Genomic DNA, 14,862 nt, shown 5'->3' on the forward strand with positions numbered 1-14,862 from the left:
GAATGGTGCAAACTCATAAATTATTTTAAAAGCACAGAATTAAGTAAATATTACTAAGCTTTTGTTTATTAGTTTTAGGAGCCTGAGTTTACAAATAGATTTATGTTGTACAGCTTTGTACATTATGTCTATAGTTTTCCCGTAAGACATGTGAACCTACCTGCCCATGCGTAGACTTGTTTTCACTGTGGTGTTGCTTCTCCGTATTGGTGCTCACTTCATCCCTCTCCCTCATCTCAGTCCCTACATGCCTTCATATTGCCATCTGTTTTATAGAATATCCAACCTTATAGAATAATCAGGTATGTATGTAAAAACATGAATAAATGTAACAATATGTAGAAGCATGATTTTGCTTTAAAATATGGAACCGTATGCTTTTCTGATTTTTCTTTTGCTACTTAAATTCACTGACATACCCGTAAAATTATTACTATAGCTCTGCTTCAATTTGATCTAGTATTTCTTCATGTAGATAAATATATCAGTAATTATGTAGCTGTGTCTTTTACAAGGCATTTACTGTTAACTAGTATCTCTATAAACAGAAAATGGTCTCACACATACACACAAAAGCACATACATATGTGTATACGTGCATGCAATTACATTCAAAATTTTTATGCCCAGAAAAGATTTATATATTTAATCTTAATAGATCTTCTTAGACTACTATCCCACAAGATTATAACAGAATAATTCACATTTCTAGAAAGAGCCTCCCCTTTGCCAGAAGTATATGCTACTAGATTTCTTTTAGTTTGTACCCTCATGATAAGTTTTAAATCATACATAGTATTACTTGAATTTTCATTTCTTTAGTTTGAGAGTATAGTTTTTTTTCCCCATTTTTAAAAAGGAAATTTATTTTTTTATTTTTTTAAAGATTTATTTACTTATTATGTATACAGTATTCTCAGTATTCTGTCTGCATGTATGCATGCAGGTCAGAAGAAGCCACCAGATCTCATTACAGATGGTTGTGAGCCACCATGTGGTTGCTGGGAATTGAACTCAGGACCTTTGGAAGAGTAGCAGTGCTCTTAAACGCTGAGCCATCTCTCCAGCCCCTAAATAAAAAATAAATTTATTAATTTTACATGCTGGCATGGTTTTCCCTCTTTCCTCCCCTCCCATTTCCCTACACCTTTCTGTTACCATCCCCCAGTCTACTCTGTTTCTGTTAGGAAAGGCCAGGTCCCATGAGTACAAACAAAACATGGCATATCAAGTTGCAGGAAGACTAAGGATCTCCCCATGTATCAAGGCTGGGCAGGGCGACCTGTGTGAGAAGTAGGGTCCCAAAAGCCTGTAAAAGAGTCATAGAAAGCCAATTGGCACACACCTTTAGTCATAGCACTCAAGAGGTAGAGGCAGGAGGATCTCTGAGTTCAAGGCCAGCCTGGTCTGCAGAGTGAGTTCCAGGACAGGCACCAAAGCTACAGAGAAACCTTGTCTCGAAAAAAGCAAAACAGAGTTGAAGACAGCCCCTGTTCCCACTGTTAGGAGTCCCCAAGAGAGGACCAACCTACACAGCTGTAACATAATATGCAGAGGTCCTAAGTCAGTTCCATACATGCTTCCTGTTGTTGATTCAGCCTCTGTGAGCTGTGACCATCCCAGGTTAGTTGATTCTGTGAGTTTTCTTGTGGTGTCCTCAACCCCTATGGCTCCTACAACCCAACTCTGCCTAATGTTTGGTTGTAGGCCTGCATCTGTTTCCATCAGCTGCTGGATAATTCGCCTTTCAGATGACAATTGGGCTAGGCACCAATCTGGACACAGGAGATGGCCAGTTCAGGCTATGCATCTGCTACTGCTAGGAGTCTAAGTCTTCCTTTTAGATTCCTGGGAGAGTCTCTTGTGCCAGGTTTTTACCTGACCCTGAATTGCTGCCCCTCTACCCAGTAGTCTCAGTATTTTCCCCCTCTGCCTGCTCCCCCAACCTCATCACTCATATTCCCATCCCCACCTGCCCTCAGTCTACTCATGAAATCTCTGCTATCTCCCTTTCCCAGGGAGATCTGGTGTCCCTGAGTATAGGTCTCTTGTTTTGTGGCCTTGTGGATTTATTCACTTGGATTGCCTAGTCATGACCTTTACTAACTTTTTCTCTTGGATTATCCATCTTCTTATTTATAAAAGTAATCACTTTCTATAATTTCTTTATTAATTTTGTTTGCCCTCTGAGTTGCAGATACTCTTTCCAGATTTGTTGTCTCTTGTTGTTAATGCTGTCCTTGTCTTTATTATGGTATTTGAGTTTGTGATATAAGTTAAGATTTCCTCTTACTTGATATAGCACACACATGATTTTTAAGTTAATCTTTGTAAGATTTTTGGAATTCCATTTTAAAAGATCTATTTTCTTTTCCAGATGGAATTTATTTTTATATATCATTGTAAGATTGTGCTGGTTTTATTTCATATGAGTATTTAGTTTTCTTGGCATCCATTGTTAAACCGTTTTCCCTCTGAACTGAAAGGTTTATGGATTGTTTTTTTTTTTTCTATGATACTCACATGCACACGAAAATATCAGACGATAAAAATGTGGTTGTGAGGCCAGGGGAGTTTTCAGAGGAAAGAGAAGCAGCTTCTCAGTGTTATCACTAAGGGGAATGAAGAATACCATCTGTTGTCTGAAGATAGACGAGGCAGTTTCATCATTATAGGAGCATCATGGGGTGTGCTGACACAAACTGAGAAACTGAGGTCACTACAATGTTGCTGTTGCTTGTTGATCTCTGCAACCACCATAGTATTTGCTTTGTTGGAAATACCTTTTTTTTTTTTTTTTTTTCTGAGACAGAGTTTCTCTATAGCTTTGGAGCCTGTCCTGGAACTACCTCTGTAGACCAAGCTGGCCTTGAACTCTTAGAGACTCACCTGCCTCTGTCTCCCGAGTGCTGAGATTAAAAGCATGCACCACCACTGCCCAGCTTTTTTTTTTTTTTCCATTTTCTCTTTTGAAAACAGGTTTGTTTGTAGCTATGGTTGAATTCACTGTATAAACCAGACTGGCTTTGAATGTATAGAGAGCTGCCTGCCTCTGCCTCCTAAACAATGGTTTTCAAGGTATGTGTCACCATGAATTAATAGCCTTGCAAATATTTTTATGCAACATTTGGCTGATGTTCCCAGATCAGATTTTCTTTCTAAAATATTGAAAATATAAATGTGTATCATTAATGTTATAATTAACTAATGTGAAATAAGGATATTATTATTAAGAAATTGAGGGTAATAGAAGTGGTTCACTGGCTAAGAGTACTCTGATACCACACACCTTTAATCCCAGCACTCGAAAGGTAGAGGCAGGTGGATCTCTGAGCTTGAGGCCAGCCTGATCTACATTGTGAGTTCTAGGACAGCCCCGGCTACACAGAGAAACCCTGTCTCAAAAAAATAAAACAAAATAACAACAAAAACAACGAAAGAATGTTTCCTGCTCTTCCAGAGGACCCAAGCTTCCATTACCAGCGTCCAGGTTGGACGAGTCACCAACTGGCTGACCAGCTGCCTGTTACTCCAGATCCAGGGCATCTGACACCCTCTTCTGGCCTCTGTGAGCACCTGCATATATGTGGCACACATTCACATAGACACATACATATACACATAAATAAAAGTTAATCATTAAAAAAAATTAAGACACTAAATTAAAGCTCTTTCCATTGTCCCAAACAAAATGTTTTAATGAACGGTACTTTGAAGACTAAAAGTCTATGCAGATAGTGTGATCATGTCACAATCACATTGACAGCATCTGAGTTTATTATTAAATAATTTAATGATCAATGCTCAATAGAGCTTGTAGCTATTTACAACAAGCAATTCTGTCTTGATAAAATAATGTGTTCTTCAAAGATCTATTCCATGAATATAGTGTTAGAATGTTTTTAATTTCTTGTTATTCCGAGCAAATCTCAATAACTGGTTCTTTTAAATATTCTTTTTAGAACAGAAGAAAGTTAAAGTTAAAAAACTGAAACCAGAATTTCCTGTATATATGCCTTTAGAAAATGCATATATTCAGTCTTACGATCATGGAACTTCTATTGAAGAAATAGAGGAGCAAATGGATGATTGGCTGGAAAACAGGAGTAGAACACAGAAAAAGCAGGTAATTAAACTTTTTAAAATTGATTTGAAGAGCTGATGGGCATCAAATCCAGAAACCAGGAAGCACAACCATGAGCTGTAGCCCCACCCTGCAGATGTTTGATAGTTGGTTTGTGTGTTTGCTGCTATTGTAAAAGTTGGTCCACCTGTGTAGCCAAGGCTAGCCCAAAATCTATTATCCCTTTACCTCTACCTCCCACATTCTGAGATTGCAGACTAACACCATTTCTCTGTGTGTAAATAAATGTTTACACTTGTTTTAACTGAATAAGAAACATAAAGTACATTCACTGTGATTACACAGTTCAGAGAACTATTATAGAGTGAACTTGTTAACCATTGCAAAGATAAAGGGTTAGAATAATGGCCAGCAAGAGAACTCAGAGGATATAGGCACTTGCTACCAAGTCTGATGATCCAGGTTCAATCTTTGGAACCTACATGATAGAAGGAAAAAACCAATTCCCACCAATTGTCTTTAGTCCTATGAGGGGATTTTATCTTTGTAGGATAAGTTCAGAACCTGTCCTTCACTTTTCTATTCTGTAGAGTCATTTTGGGAGCACTAGCATTAGTTTGTCTTCAAAGGTCCAGAAAACTCAGCAGCACATTCATCCAGCTTGACTTATTCTGTTAGAAGATCTCATTATTACTCAGTGTCATTGGATTCTACTTATCTGTTTAAGTGGGCTACACCTTCTTGCTTTAAATGTTAGAAGGTCATATGTGTCTGGAAATTGTCTTAGTTATTCTGAACCTCCTATTTTATTGGAATATAACTGTGTAGAATATTTCTTAGTGACCCTCTGGATTTAAGTGATACCTGTTAGGATTGCTGTTTCTCCCTAACTTTACAGATTTGGGTCTTCTCCTTTTCCTTTGGTTAGTTTGCCCAAGTTTGCTAGTTTTTTCCATAAGCCACCTTTGTTTCATTGATCCTTTCTATTATTTTCGTGTCTGTTTCATTGAGTTCAGCCCTGATCTTTTTTTTTTAAATTTTCTTTACTGATTTTAATTTAGTCTACTTGAGACACATCACTAGGTTATTTGTTTGAGAATATTCTGTTTTTATACATTTGCTACTTCTCACACATTCTTATATATTGTTTCAATTTTAATTTAATTATAGGAATCCCCTCCATTTTTTCAATGCCCTAGTTTTATTCAAAGTATATTATTGGTCAGGCTCTATGTGTTTTGCGTGATATCTGTATGTATTTCTCTTGCTATTGATTTTTTTATAACCTAGTTCCATTATAATCTGATAAGGTGCAACAAATTCAGTTTTTAAAAATTGTTAAGATTTCCTTTTATTTTATCTGCATTGGTGTTTTGTCGTGGGTGTCAGATCCCCTAGAACTGGAGGTACAAACAGTTGTGAGCTGCCATGTAGGTGGTAAGACTTGAACTCGGGTCCTCTGGAAGAGTAGTCTGTGATCTTAACCACTTCTCCAGCCCTTTGTTCTGTTTTTGTCTGAATGGTCACTGATGAGAGTAAAGACTTCCACTGTTGTTGATTTGGTCTGTTTCTCACTTTATGTCCAGCAAAGTTTTATGAAATTGGGTGTTGCAAGTTCAATGTATGTATAATATATAATCTCTATAATCATTATATCCTCTGATGAGTATTACCTTTATGCATATGTGGTACCTTCTTTTTCCTTCTTTTAATTTTGGCTTAAAGTCTGCCCTAGTAGATATGTTTGTAACTAAACCTTCTGGCTCAAGGGTTCTACTTGCCTAAAATATTATTTATCATCGTTTCACTTCCAGCTTTTACTGGTGAGGCAAGCTTTCTGAATGCAGCACATTGTTGAATCTTTGTTTACGTGTAGTCACCCTGCATCTTTTACTTGGAGAATTAAAACTGTTTGCATAATTATTGTTGAAATGAATGGTTTATGACTTACTGTGTTGACAATGTTTGGTTCCCCCCTTATTTCTCATTTATTTGCTTCTTTCATACATTTTATGATTGTATGTATTCTTCCTTGTCTCGTTTGCCTTTTGATGAATCTCTGAGATCTGCTATGTTCTGTTCATTCCTACTTTTGTATTAACTGTCTAAAGGTTATAACTAATCAGCCTTGACTTTAAGCCTGGCCTGATGCTTTTTCTTCTGTTTCATCTAGTCTGTTGATGAGGGAGGCTCTGAAGTGTGTGTGTGTGTATGTGTGTGTGTGTGTGTGTGTGTGTATGTGTGTGTGTGTGTGTTAATCTCGTCTGTTAATTTTTTTGCTTCCAAGATTTCTGCTTGATCTTATTCAAAATCTCTGTCTCTTTATTGAGTGTCTCACTCATCTCCTGTATTTTTAAATTCATTCAGCTATTTATTTGTATATTTTTGGCATTCATTCATATTCATAAAAGCCACTCTTTTAAAGGGCTGAGAGAGTCTGAAAGATAAAGGATCCTCATAAGTAGGGGATCCACAACACTGGTGCTGTTTTTCCCTGCAGTTGTTATAGGAGTGAATATACAGGAACAGGATATCAATCATCAGTTTTGCTTGGTTGGATCCAATTAGTCAGCTGGGGGCTTTTACCTCCCCTGTTCTCTAAGTTGTAGTATCCCGAGGTTTGAGTACAGCTAGGTCATGGCTAGAACAAGGCACAGTTTCTCAGCTGGATTGATGTGTAAGCTAGTGACAAAACACCACTCAGAGTACTTGAGATTCCAGGTTTGATCACCTTACAGAAGAAGAAAATAAGGAACAACAGAACAAGTTAGAAATAAAGAAAAACTGAGAAATGAATAAGTGAAAACATAAGCAAATTAAATAAAGAAACATAGTAAAAACCAGCATCATATAAAAGAAAAGGGTGTAAAATTAATATAGAATAATCTAGATGTTATAATGAATATATGACTAACTTTTTATAAAGGAAGAAATGAACGAATAGTCAGTGGTAGATGACTTGTCTAGGTTATACAAGGCCCTGAATCCTATTCCTGGCATTTTAATCAGTCAATATAGATAAAGTTTCAAAAGGATGATGAAAGGAGGTAAAGGGAAAGAAGAAGAAGAAAAAAATGAAGTAAAAAGGGAAATAAAGTGGGAGAAGATTATAAAGAAAAAACATTTTTTCAGTTGAATTTTTTAAAAAAATTACAGCTGAGCTGGGCATAGTGGCACACAGCTCTAATCCCTGCACTTAGACAGAGGCAGGAAAATATTGGTGAGTTCCAGCACAGCCAGAGCTACATAGTGAAACCCTGTCTTGACAAAAAGAAAATCTAAAAATTAGAGGTGGGACTAGACTAGTGGTAGAGAGAGCACTTGTCTAAATGTGTAGGGCAAATAATATAATAACACTTAAAATCAATAAAATAAAATGAGAGGTAAATTATAGTATTGGGAGGTATAATGGGAATGAGATGTTCCTGTGTGTGGAAGGTGTAGCTACAGGATATTATACTAAGGAGAGGCCAATACATGTCTTTTCTCACTGATAGCAGAACAAAGAAATAATTCTAGCTTAGTGAACCAATGGTTGTGTTGGAACTGTGTACAGGAGTTGACTCAAAGAGAAAAATATTATCAAAAAGTTTACCCCATGTGTTTTGACTGACAAAAGTTGTATCCTTATAGCACCCTACCCACTTGTATGTTGTTCTATCTGAGTTACTACCTTCTGAATTACAGCTTTTAGTGCTTTACATTGAGGTTCCTGAGTGGAACTTTAGTGGTCTTTCCTGAGTCTCATGACTCTTCTCTTCAGAAGAGAATGTGTCAATCCAGGAAGGATGCCTATGCTACAGGCTAGAATATTGCCTTTACCTGCCTCTGTTTTGTTTTGTTGTTTGTTGTTGTGTTTTGTGTGAATATTTGGTTAGAAAAAGACCTTGAAATTCTTTCTGGTTCTCCTTCCTCTACTTGTATGCTTCTGTACCTGGTTTTATGCAATGTTGGGGATAGAAGTTGGGGTTTTGTACATACTAGATCAACACAGAACTACATTCCCAACCCCTAATAGGCATTTTTTTCTGAATAGTTTAAGGTAATGTTGACTGTAGTGATATTTGTGTGGGTGTGTGGGTGTGTGGGTGTGTGTGTGTGTGTGTTAACAAATCAAGCTTGCCTGAAGATCAGAGTACACAGCTAAGCCATTAGAGGCCAGGCAGTGGTAGCACATACCTTTAGTCCCAGGATTTGGAAGACAGAGACAGAGAGATCTCTGTTAGTTCAAGGCCACCCTGGGCTACACAAATTTGAGTCTGGGTTTTATTTATTAAGACCAATTAGAATTCATCCGACGGTTGACTATGGTTAGACTGTGTTATCCCTGGTGGCATTTAATATTTGTACCTATAGGGAAGGGCTATGACAAGTCCTTCTTACCAATGGAGTTTTCACAGACTGTGGAAAGCCTTGGACAGCACATCCTTAAGTTTTCAGTCTACATGACCTGTCAGAACTACAGCAATACCTTCTTATCGACTAAGTGGTCCCATTGGCACAAGGGTAATACCAAGCTAGGTCACCCTAGAAATACTCTAATCACAGTATATTAGAGTTTGCTAGAGAAACAAAACTGATGGGATGAATCTATATATGTACATAAAGGGAATTTATTAGAGTGGTGTACAGGCTGTGATCCAACTAGTCCAACAGTGGGTATCTACCAATGGAAAGTCTGAGAATCCGGTAGTTGTTCAGTCCATGAGGCTGGATTTCTCCTCTGATATTCGGTATATGCTGGAATCCTGAAGTAGGCTCTTGTGTCAGTGAAGGAATAAACTTGGTAGTGAGAGCAAGGGCAAGCAGGCAAAGACCAAGGGCTTCCTTCTTCCATGTCCTTTATGTAGGCTGCCAATAGAAGGTGTGAGTCAGATTGAAGGTAGGTCTTCCCACTGGCAATGATTTAATTAAAGAAAATCTCTCACAGGTGTACCCAGCCACTTCAGTTTTAGCTCATTCCAAATGTGGTCAAGTTTACGACCAAGAATATCTATCACATTTGGAAAACATTCACTGTCTGGGGCAAGGAACAGTCAATTAAAGGGTGACAGCCAAGAGATTTCCAAAGCTTCAGCCTCTCCAATTATTAACCTTGCTCCTGTCAAAACCAGCCACCAAAGACTGGTGCTGTTTCTTCTGTATTGGATTCTCATTGACCATTGTACCTTCCACTTTCTTTACTATTACAGCCCTTGCACCTCATTGCATAAATTCTGGGTCTGTGTCAGACAACCAGCCCCCCAAGCGATGACTAGCCCATGTCACTCTGTTTTACCAGCCAATTCCAGGATATCCATTAGAACCCTGAATTATGGTTGTTCTGTGTTGTCTCATCTTCAGGGAAAATGAGTCTCTAACAATAGAGCCCCCTATCTTTCTTTAATGATTTATTTATTTATTTTTATTTTATGTGCATTGGTGTTTTGCTTACATGTATGTCTGTGTGAGCACATAGGGTGTTCCAGAACTAGAATAACAACAGCTGTGAGCTTCCATGCTGGTGCTGGAAATTGAACCTGGGTCCTCTGGAAGAATAACCAGTGCTCTTAACCACTGAGCCATCTCTCCAACTCCAATAGGTCCCTTCTTATGATGGCTTCCTGGTTGTAGCACTCTTAAGAGTTTGCTGTGTCGTCTGACTAATTTTTCTCTTAGGCTAGTTTGTGCAGGCCGTTCCTGGATCTAGTTTTAAAGCATTAAGAACCATGGCCTTCTCCAAAGACTGCTGTTGAATGTGTCTGTACTTTTTTACTTACCCTGTCCCTTCAGCATAGTATTCTCCATCTTAAAAAAAAATCTGCTAGAATTTTGTTTGAAACTATGTTGGCGAAGAATCATTGTCTAAACAATATTAGTTATTCTAATTCACAAACATGGTATTGTTCTATTTTACTTAAGTCTTCTTTCAGGACTATCTTTCATTAAGTTTATACCCTAGTATAAATGGTCATAGTGTTGTAAGTGATTTTAAAATTCAGTTTCTTGCCGTCATTTGTGAATATCTAGAAATATAACTAATTTTATATACTGATCTTTTATCCTTCATCCTTGCTAGTCCTAGTAGCTTGTATGTGTGTACTCAGAGTTTTCTATGTAGATTATTTACATGTAGCGCTGTTATTTTTACTATTACTTTCCAGTTTTCCAGGAAACCCTGTATGGTTTTTTTGTTGCCTGTAATTAAATGTTTATTTGAAGGGACTAAAGAAAACTGCCTGCCTTTCTTTTTTTTTTTTTTCCTTAGTCTATACCTCAGGTTGGTTGACTTTGAATTCATTGTGGTCCTCCTGCTTCAGCCTCCTGAGTGCTTAGATTATGTGTTGGTTTGAAAGAAAATGGCTCCCAATGGAAGAGGCACTATTAGGAGGTATGGCTTTGTTGGAGGATGTATGTCAGTGTGGAGGCAGGCTTTGAGAACTCAAGTAAACAGAGATTTCTCTGACCAACTCCATCCAGCAGACACTTCTAAGTAATCACTCAGAGGGTTAATATTAATGATAAATGTTTAGCCGGTAATGCAGGCTTATCACTAACTAGCGCTTACATTTAAATTAACCCATTTCTATTAATCCACATTTTGCCACATGACTTCATGGATTTAGCTGTTGCTAGTACGTTTTGCTTTCCCAGCAGCTGGCTCACATCTCTCTCCCTGACTCTACCCTTCTGTTACCTGTATCTCCATTTGGCTTTCTCACATAGCTGTATTCTTCCTGGCTGTAGGCCAATTCAATTTTTATTTTCAGCCAATGAAAACAGTGCATATTCACATCATACAGATGGATTATCACACAGCATTTCACCCTTTCTGTCTAATCTAAAAGGAAAGTTTTTAACTTTAACATAGTAAAATTACATACAACAAAACAGTTATCAAGTAAGAATTATAGTTACAATATCCAGCCTATTTGTATTTGCCAAAATTTGAGAAAATACTCCATTATCTATCTTATCTTGGTGAGTCTATTAAGTTTTATATCTAATTTACCTTTTTATCATAACTAAGAAAGACTGTAATTATAACTATCTAATCTTCAACTCCATCAAAAACCCGAGAAAGAAATATTACCTGAGTAAGCAGGAAGTACAGGCAAGAGACTTCCAAAAATGTAAGAAATGACAGAAATAGCTGGCTTCCTGGAAGTCACCCAAGGTTCCTCTTTAGTGTTGGGTCATCCAACTTCGGCCTACAGACCTAGCATATCTGACAGACTATCCTGTGATGGAGGGAATTCTGAAAGACTGTCCTACCTTGTCTTGGCAAAGCTCAGCAGTCACCTTTCTTGTGTCCTGCTGGTCCAGTTTGGACATTAACTGTCAGCAATTGAGGTATGGACAGTTTCTTTGCCCACATGGCTAGCTTTTGCCATAAAGAAAATAAACTCCATACAGAGTTTCTTTGTCCATCATCTTTTCTGGAATATATTGTTGTTTCCAGGAGCAGACATGTCTCACTGTCATGAAAAATTTAAGTTATTAAAACTTTTTTAAATGCCATATTCTGTAGGTCTTTGAAATGTTTAAAGAATATCTATCCATCTGAAATATAGCTTTGTATATCTAGAAAATCTAATTAACATGACTATATGTTTGACAAACATGACTGTATGTTTTACTATATAGTAACTATATTTTTGTAAATCTGTATTTCTTAATTATACATTATATTTTTAATTGAGCTGTATAAACTCAATGCATTAAACAAGAGTAGGAATATACATATAACAAAATTAACCTTAAATTTATATTAATAAACTAAAATTTATACTAGTGTAAAATATTTTAAGATTAACAGGTTTTTTTGGATTCAAGTAGATTCAATAATTTAACTTTTTATCCTATTTCTATGACATATCCCCCTTTCTTCTATTAGAAAGAGATTAACTATGACCAATAACAATTTATAACTGCCCCTCATTAGATGAAAACAAACATTTATAAACAATATATTGGGAATTTGAGCATAGTTCTCTCTATTACTTCCTGTTGATTAGTGGGTGCTGGTGATCTTTGAGGGACCCTGAGAAAATTTTAACATAATTTTTAAGTCTTAGCTGTAGTATTTTCTAAGGATGGATCATCTCAGTCAGCAGCCTTGAAGCTATTCAAGATGCTAGATCACCTGGGCCATCCGTTTTTATTGCTGTCAGGTTTGCTTGTTCTGAATCTATATAAGCTTTTGAAGGTAGCATACATGTCTGTATTAATAGAAATATAAACTGTGCATTGTACCAGCCAAAGATAATTTTTTGTCTTATGTTTGGGCAGGTAAAATATATATCATTTGTCTAGTAGATACTTCAGGTTTATTTTCACATGTCTGTAGTCAGGTTTTTTAGGAGGTCTTCCTCAATCAAACCTGATTTTTCTTAATCCAGAATGAATCCAGAGTCTCTCATTTTATGTTGGAAACAAAAGCATAACCTCTCTTTCCCAAAGTAACATTTTTAAAATATATAGATTGGTTTAATTTAGTAGCTTTTACAATTAAATGTCTCTCAGCAGTTAACTCATTAACAGAAAGATCCAAAGAAAATACAATAATATACATAATCCAGTCTCTCTGTGTATTTTCTATCTTTGTGTGGCTTATTATATTTTTATTATTCTATTGTTCTTTTAAAGAATCTTTTTATCTTTAAATCATGTTTTTTAAACAATGACTGTTTCTACCCCCTTTCTTCCCTCTCCCAGGCCTATGTGTATTTTTAAACACACTATAACCCATTTAGAGGTTTTATTTTTGGTTGTTTGTTTGGTCTGAATCTGTTTTTACTGCATATCTCTATCTTTTTTCTGGCCACATGAATATTTTAAACTGCTAAGCTGCATGTCTAGAACCAAAGCGGCTGTGGGTTTGGCTGCTGGCTCTGCCCCATTCGTTGGTTTTGAGAGCTTAGTTTAATTGTGCAGATGCTGGTGAGAGCCATGTTCACCACAACTGTGGGGAGTTTCTAGGTCCACTCTGCTCGTAAACACCATACATGTATCTGGTAGCAGGGCCTCTTAAAAGAGCCACCAGTTTTTTGTTGCTAGCACTAAGGCAGGAAGCTTGCTCTTAAAGGAGCCATGCCTCTGTTCACCACCAGTAAACAGAGCCCACCTGGGAAATGCAGCTACAAGGAAGCTGTGTTTGACTCCGTTCTTGTGTGTCTAGAAACCTTTTTTAAATTTTGTCGATTTTATGTGGACATTTCTTCCAAATGTTGGAGCGCCATATATAAATGGGAATTTCCACCCCATCTTACAGCCACTTCTAAATAATCACTCAGAGACTTCATAGTAATTATAAATATTTGGCCAATAACTCAGGATTAGCCCTAATGAGCTCTTACATTTAAATTAACCCATTTCTATTAATCTTCATTTTGCCACATGGCTTTGTGGCTTTACCTGTTTCCTAGACATCTTGCTTCCCCAGGAGCTGGCTTGAGTCTCTCTCTCTGACTCTACCCTTCTCTCTGTATCTCTCTTTGGCTTTCCAGCTTAGCTGTATTCTGCCTGACTATAGGCCAATTCAGCTTTTATTATCAACCAATGAGAGCAGCTCATATTCACAGCATACAAAAGGGTTATCCCACAGCATTCATATATGATCAAGCCATGCCCAGTGTCTCAGATCACTTTGTAGCATGAATTCTAGTTGGTCTTAATAATAAAACCCAGAATCAAATACAGAGGTTAATGCTGAAGATCAGAGAAGCAGAGAGGCCATCCACTAGAGAGTTCCTTTACCTCTACCAATACTCAGGCCAAAGGAACAATCCTGTCCTCAGACTGCATCTTCAGATTTCATCTGTCTCCACCAAACCCCAAACTGCACTGAGCTCCTGCCTCCTTCCACCTTATATTCCCCTCTCCACCCAGCCGTATCTCTTCTGTCTCTACCTCCCTGGAATTAAAGGCATGGGAACCCAAGTGCTGGGATCACATTTGTGTGAGTTCTGTTTCTCTTTTAGACAGACTCAATCTTGGGTAGCCCAAGGTGGCCTTGAACTCACAGAGATCCCTCTGTCTCTTTCTCCAGATCATGGGATTAAAGGTGTGTGCTACCACTGCCTGGCCTCTAGTGACTTAGCTGTGCATTTTTGATCTTCAGGCAAGCTTTATTTGTTTAAACATAAGCAAAATATCATTACACCACTTTCTGTTGCTTGTGAGTCAAGATGTAAGAACTTTTAGCTACTTCTCTAGCATCATGTCTGCCTGCATGCTGCCTTTGCTTCCCACCGTGATAATGGACTAAACTTCTGAACCGTAAGCCACAATTAAATGTTTTTCCTTTAAAAGAATTGCTGTGGTCATGGTGTCTCCACACGACAATAGAAAACCTTAACTGAGACAGATAATGGACATAAGCCACCATGCTCATTCTTTGGGGTTTGGTAGGTGGGTTGTTGAGGGTGTTGTGCTCACTTACATAGGCATGTGTAGAGGCCAAAAGCTGACATCAGGATTTTGTCCTCTATTATTTCTCTATGTTACTTTATACAGGATCTTTCCTGAACCTGGAGTTTTCTTTCAATTAAACTTGCTGGGCAGCAAGCCCCCAGGGTCTGCCTCTTTTCCCCCCTCTAAAGCCCAACCCCCACTGGGGTTACAGGCATGCATTGTCATGACCAGATTGTATGTCAGTGCTGGGGAACCTGAACTTGGGTCCTCATACTGAGCCATGTCCCCAACCCTCAGTTCATTCTTTTAAAATAAGTTAGTTGTCTTTATTTTATGTGTGTGGGTGTTTTACCTGCATGTGTGTTAGGGTAGTCCTCACAACA

At 37.6% G+C, this 14,862-nt stretch overlaps 1 protein-coding gene across 1 annotated transcript in view; it reads left to right on the forward strand.

The window, feature by feature from the left end:
- Positions 1-14,862, forward strand: part of Dnajc1 (DnaJ heat shock protein family (Hsp40) member C1) — a 181,062-nt gene that overhangs the window by 99,622 nt on the left and 66,578 nt on the right. The window contains exon 8 of the mRNA XM_048460701.3: positions 3,963-4,126. Coding sequence (XP_048316658.1) covers positions 3,963-4,126 — 164 coding nt within the window. The remainder of the gene's footprint in view (positions 1-3,962; positions 4,127-14,862) is intronic.

Source organism: Myodes glareolus, chromosome 14 (genome assembly GCF_982192425.1).
Source record: "Myodes glareolus chromosome 14, mMyoGla1.1, whole genome shotgun sequence".
Lineage (NCBI taxonomy): Eukaryota > Metazoa > Chordata > Mammalia > Rodentia > Cricetidae > Myodes > Myodes glareolus.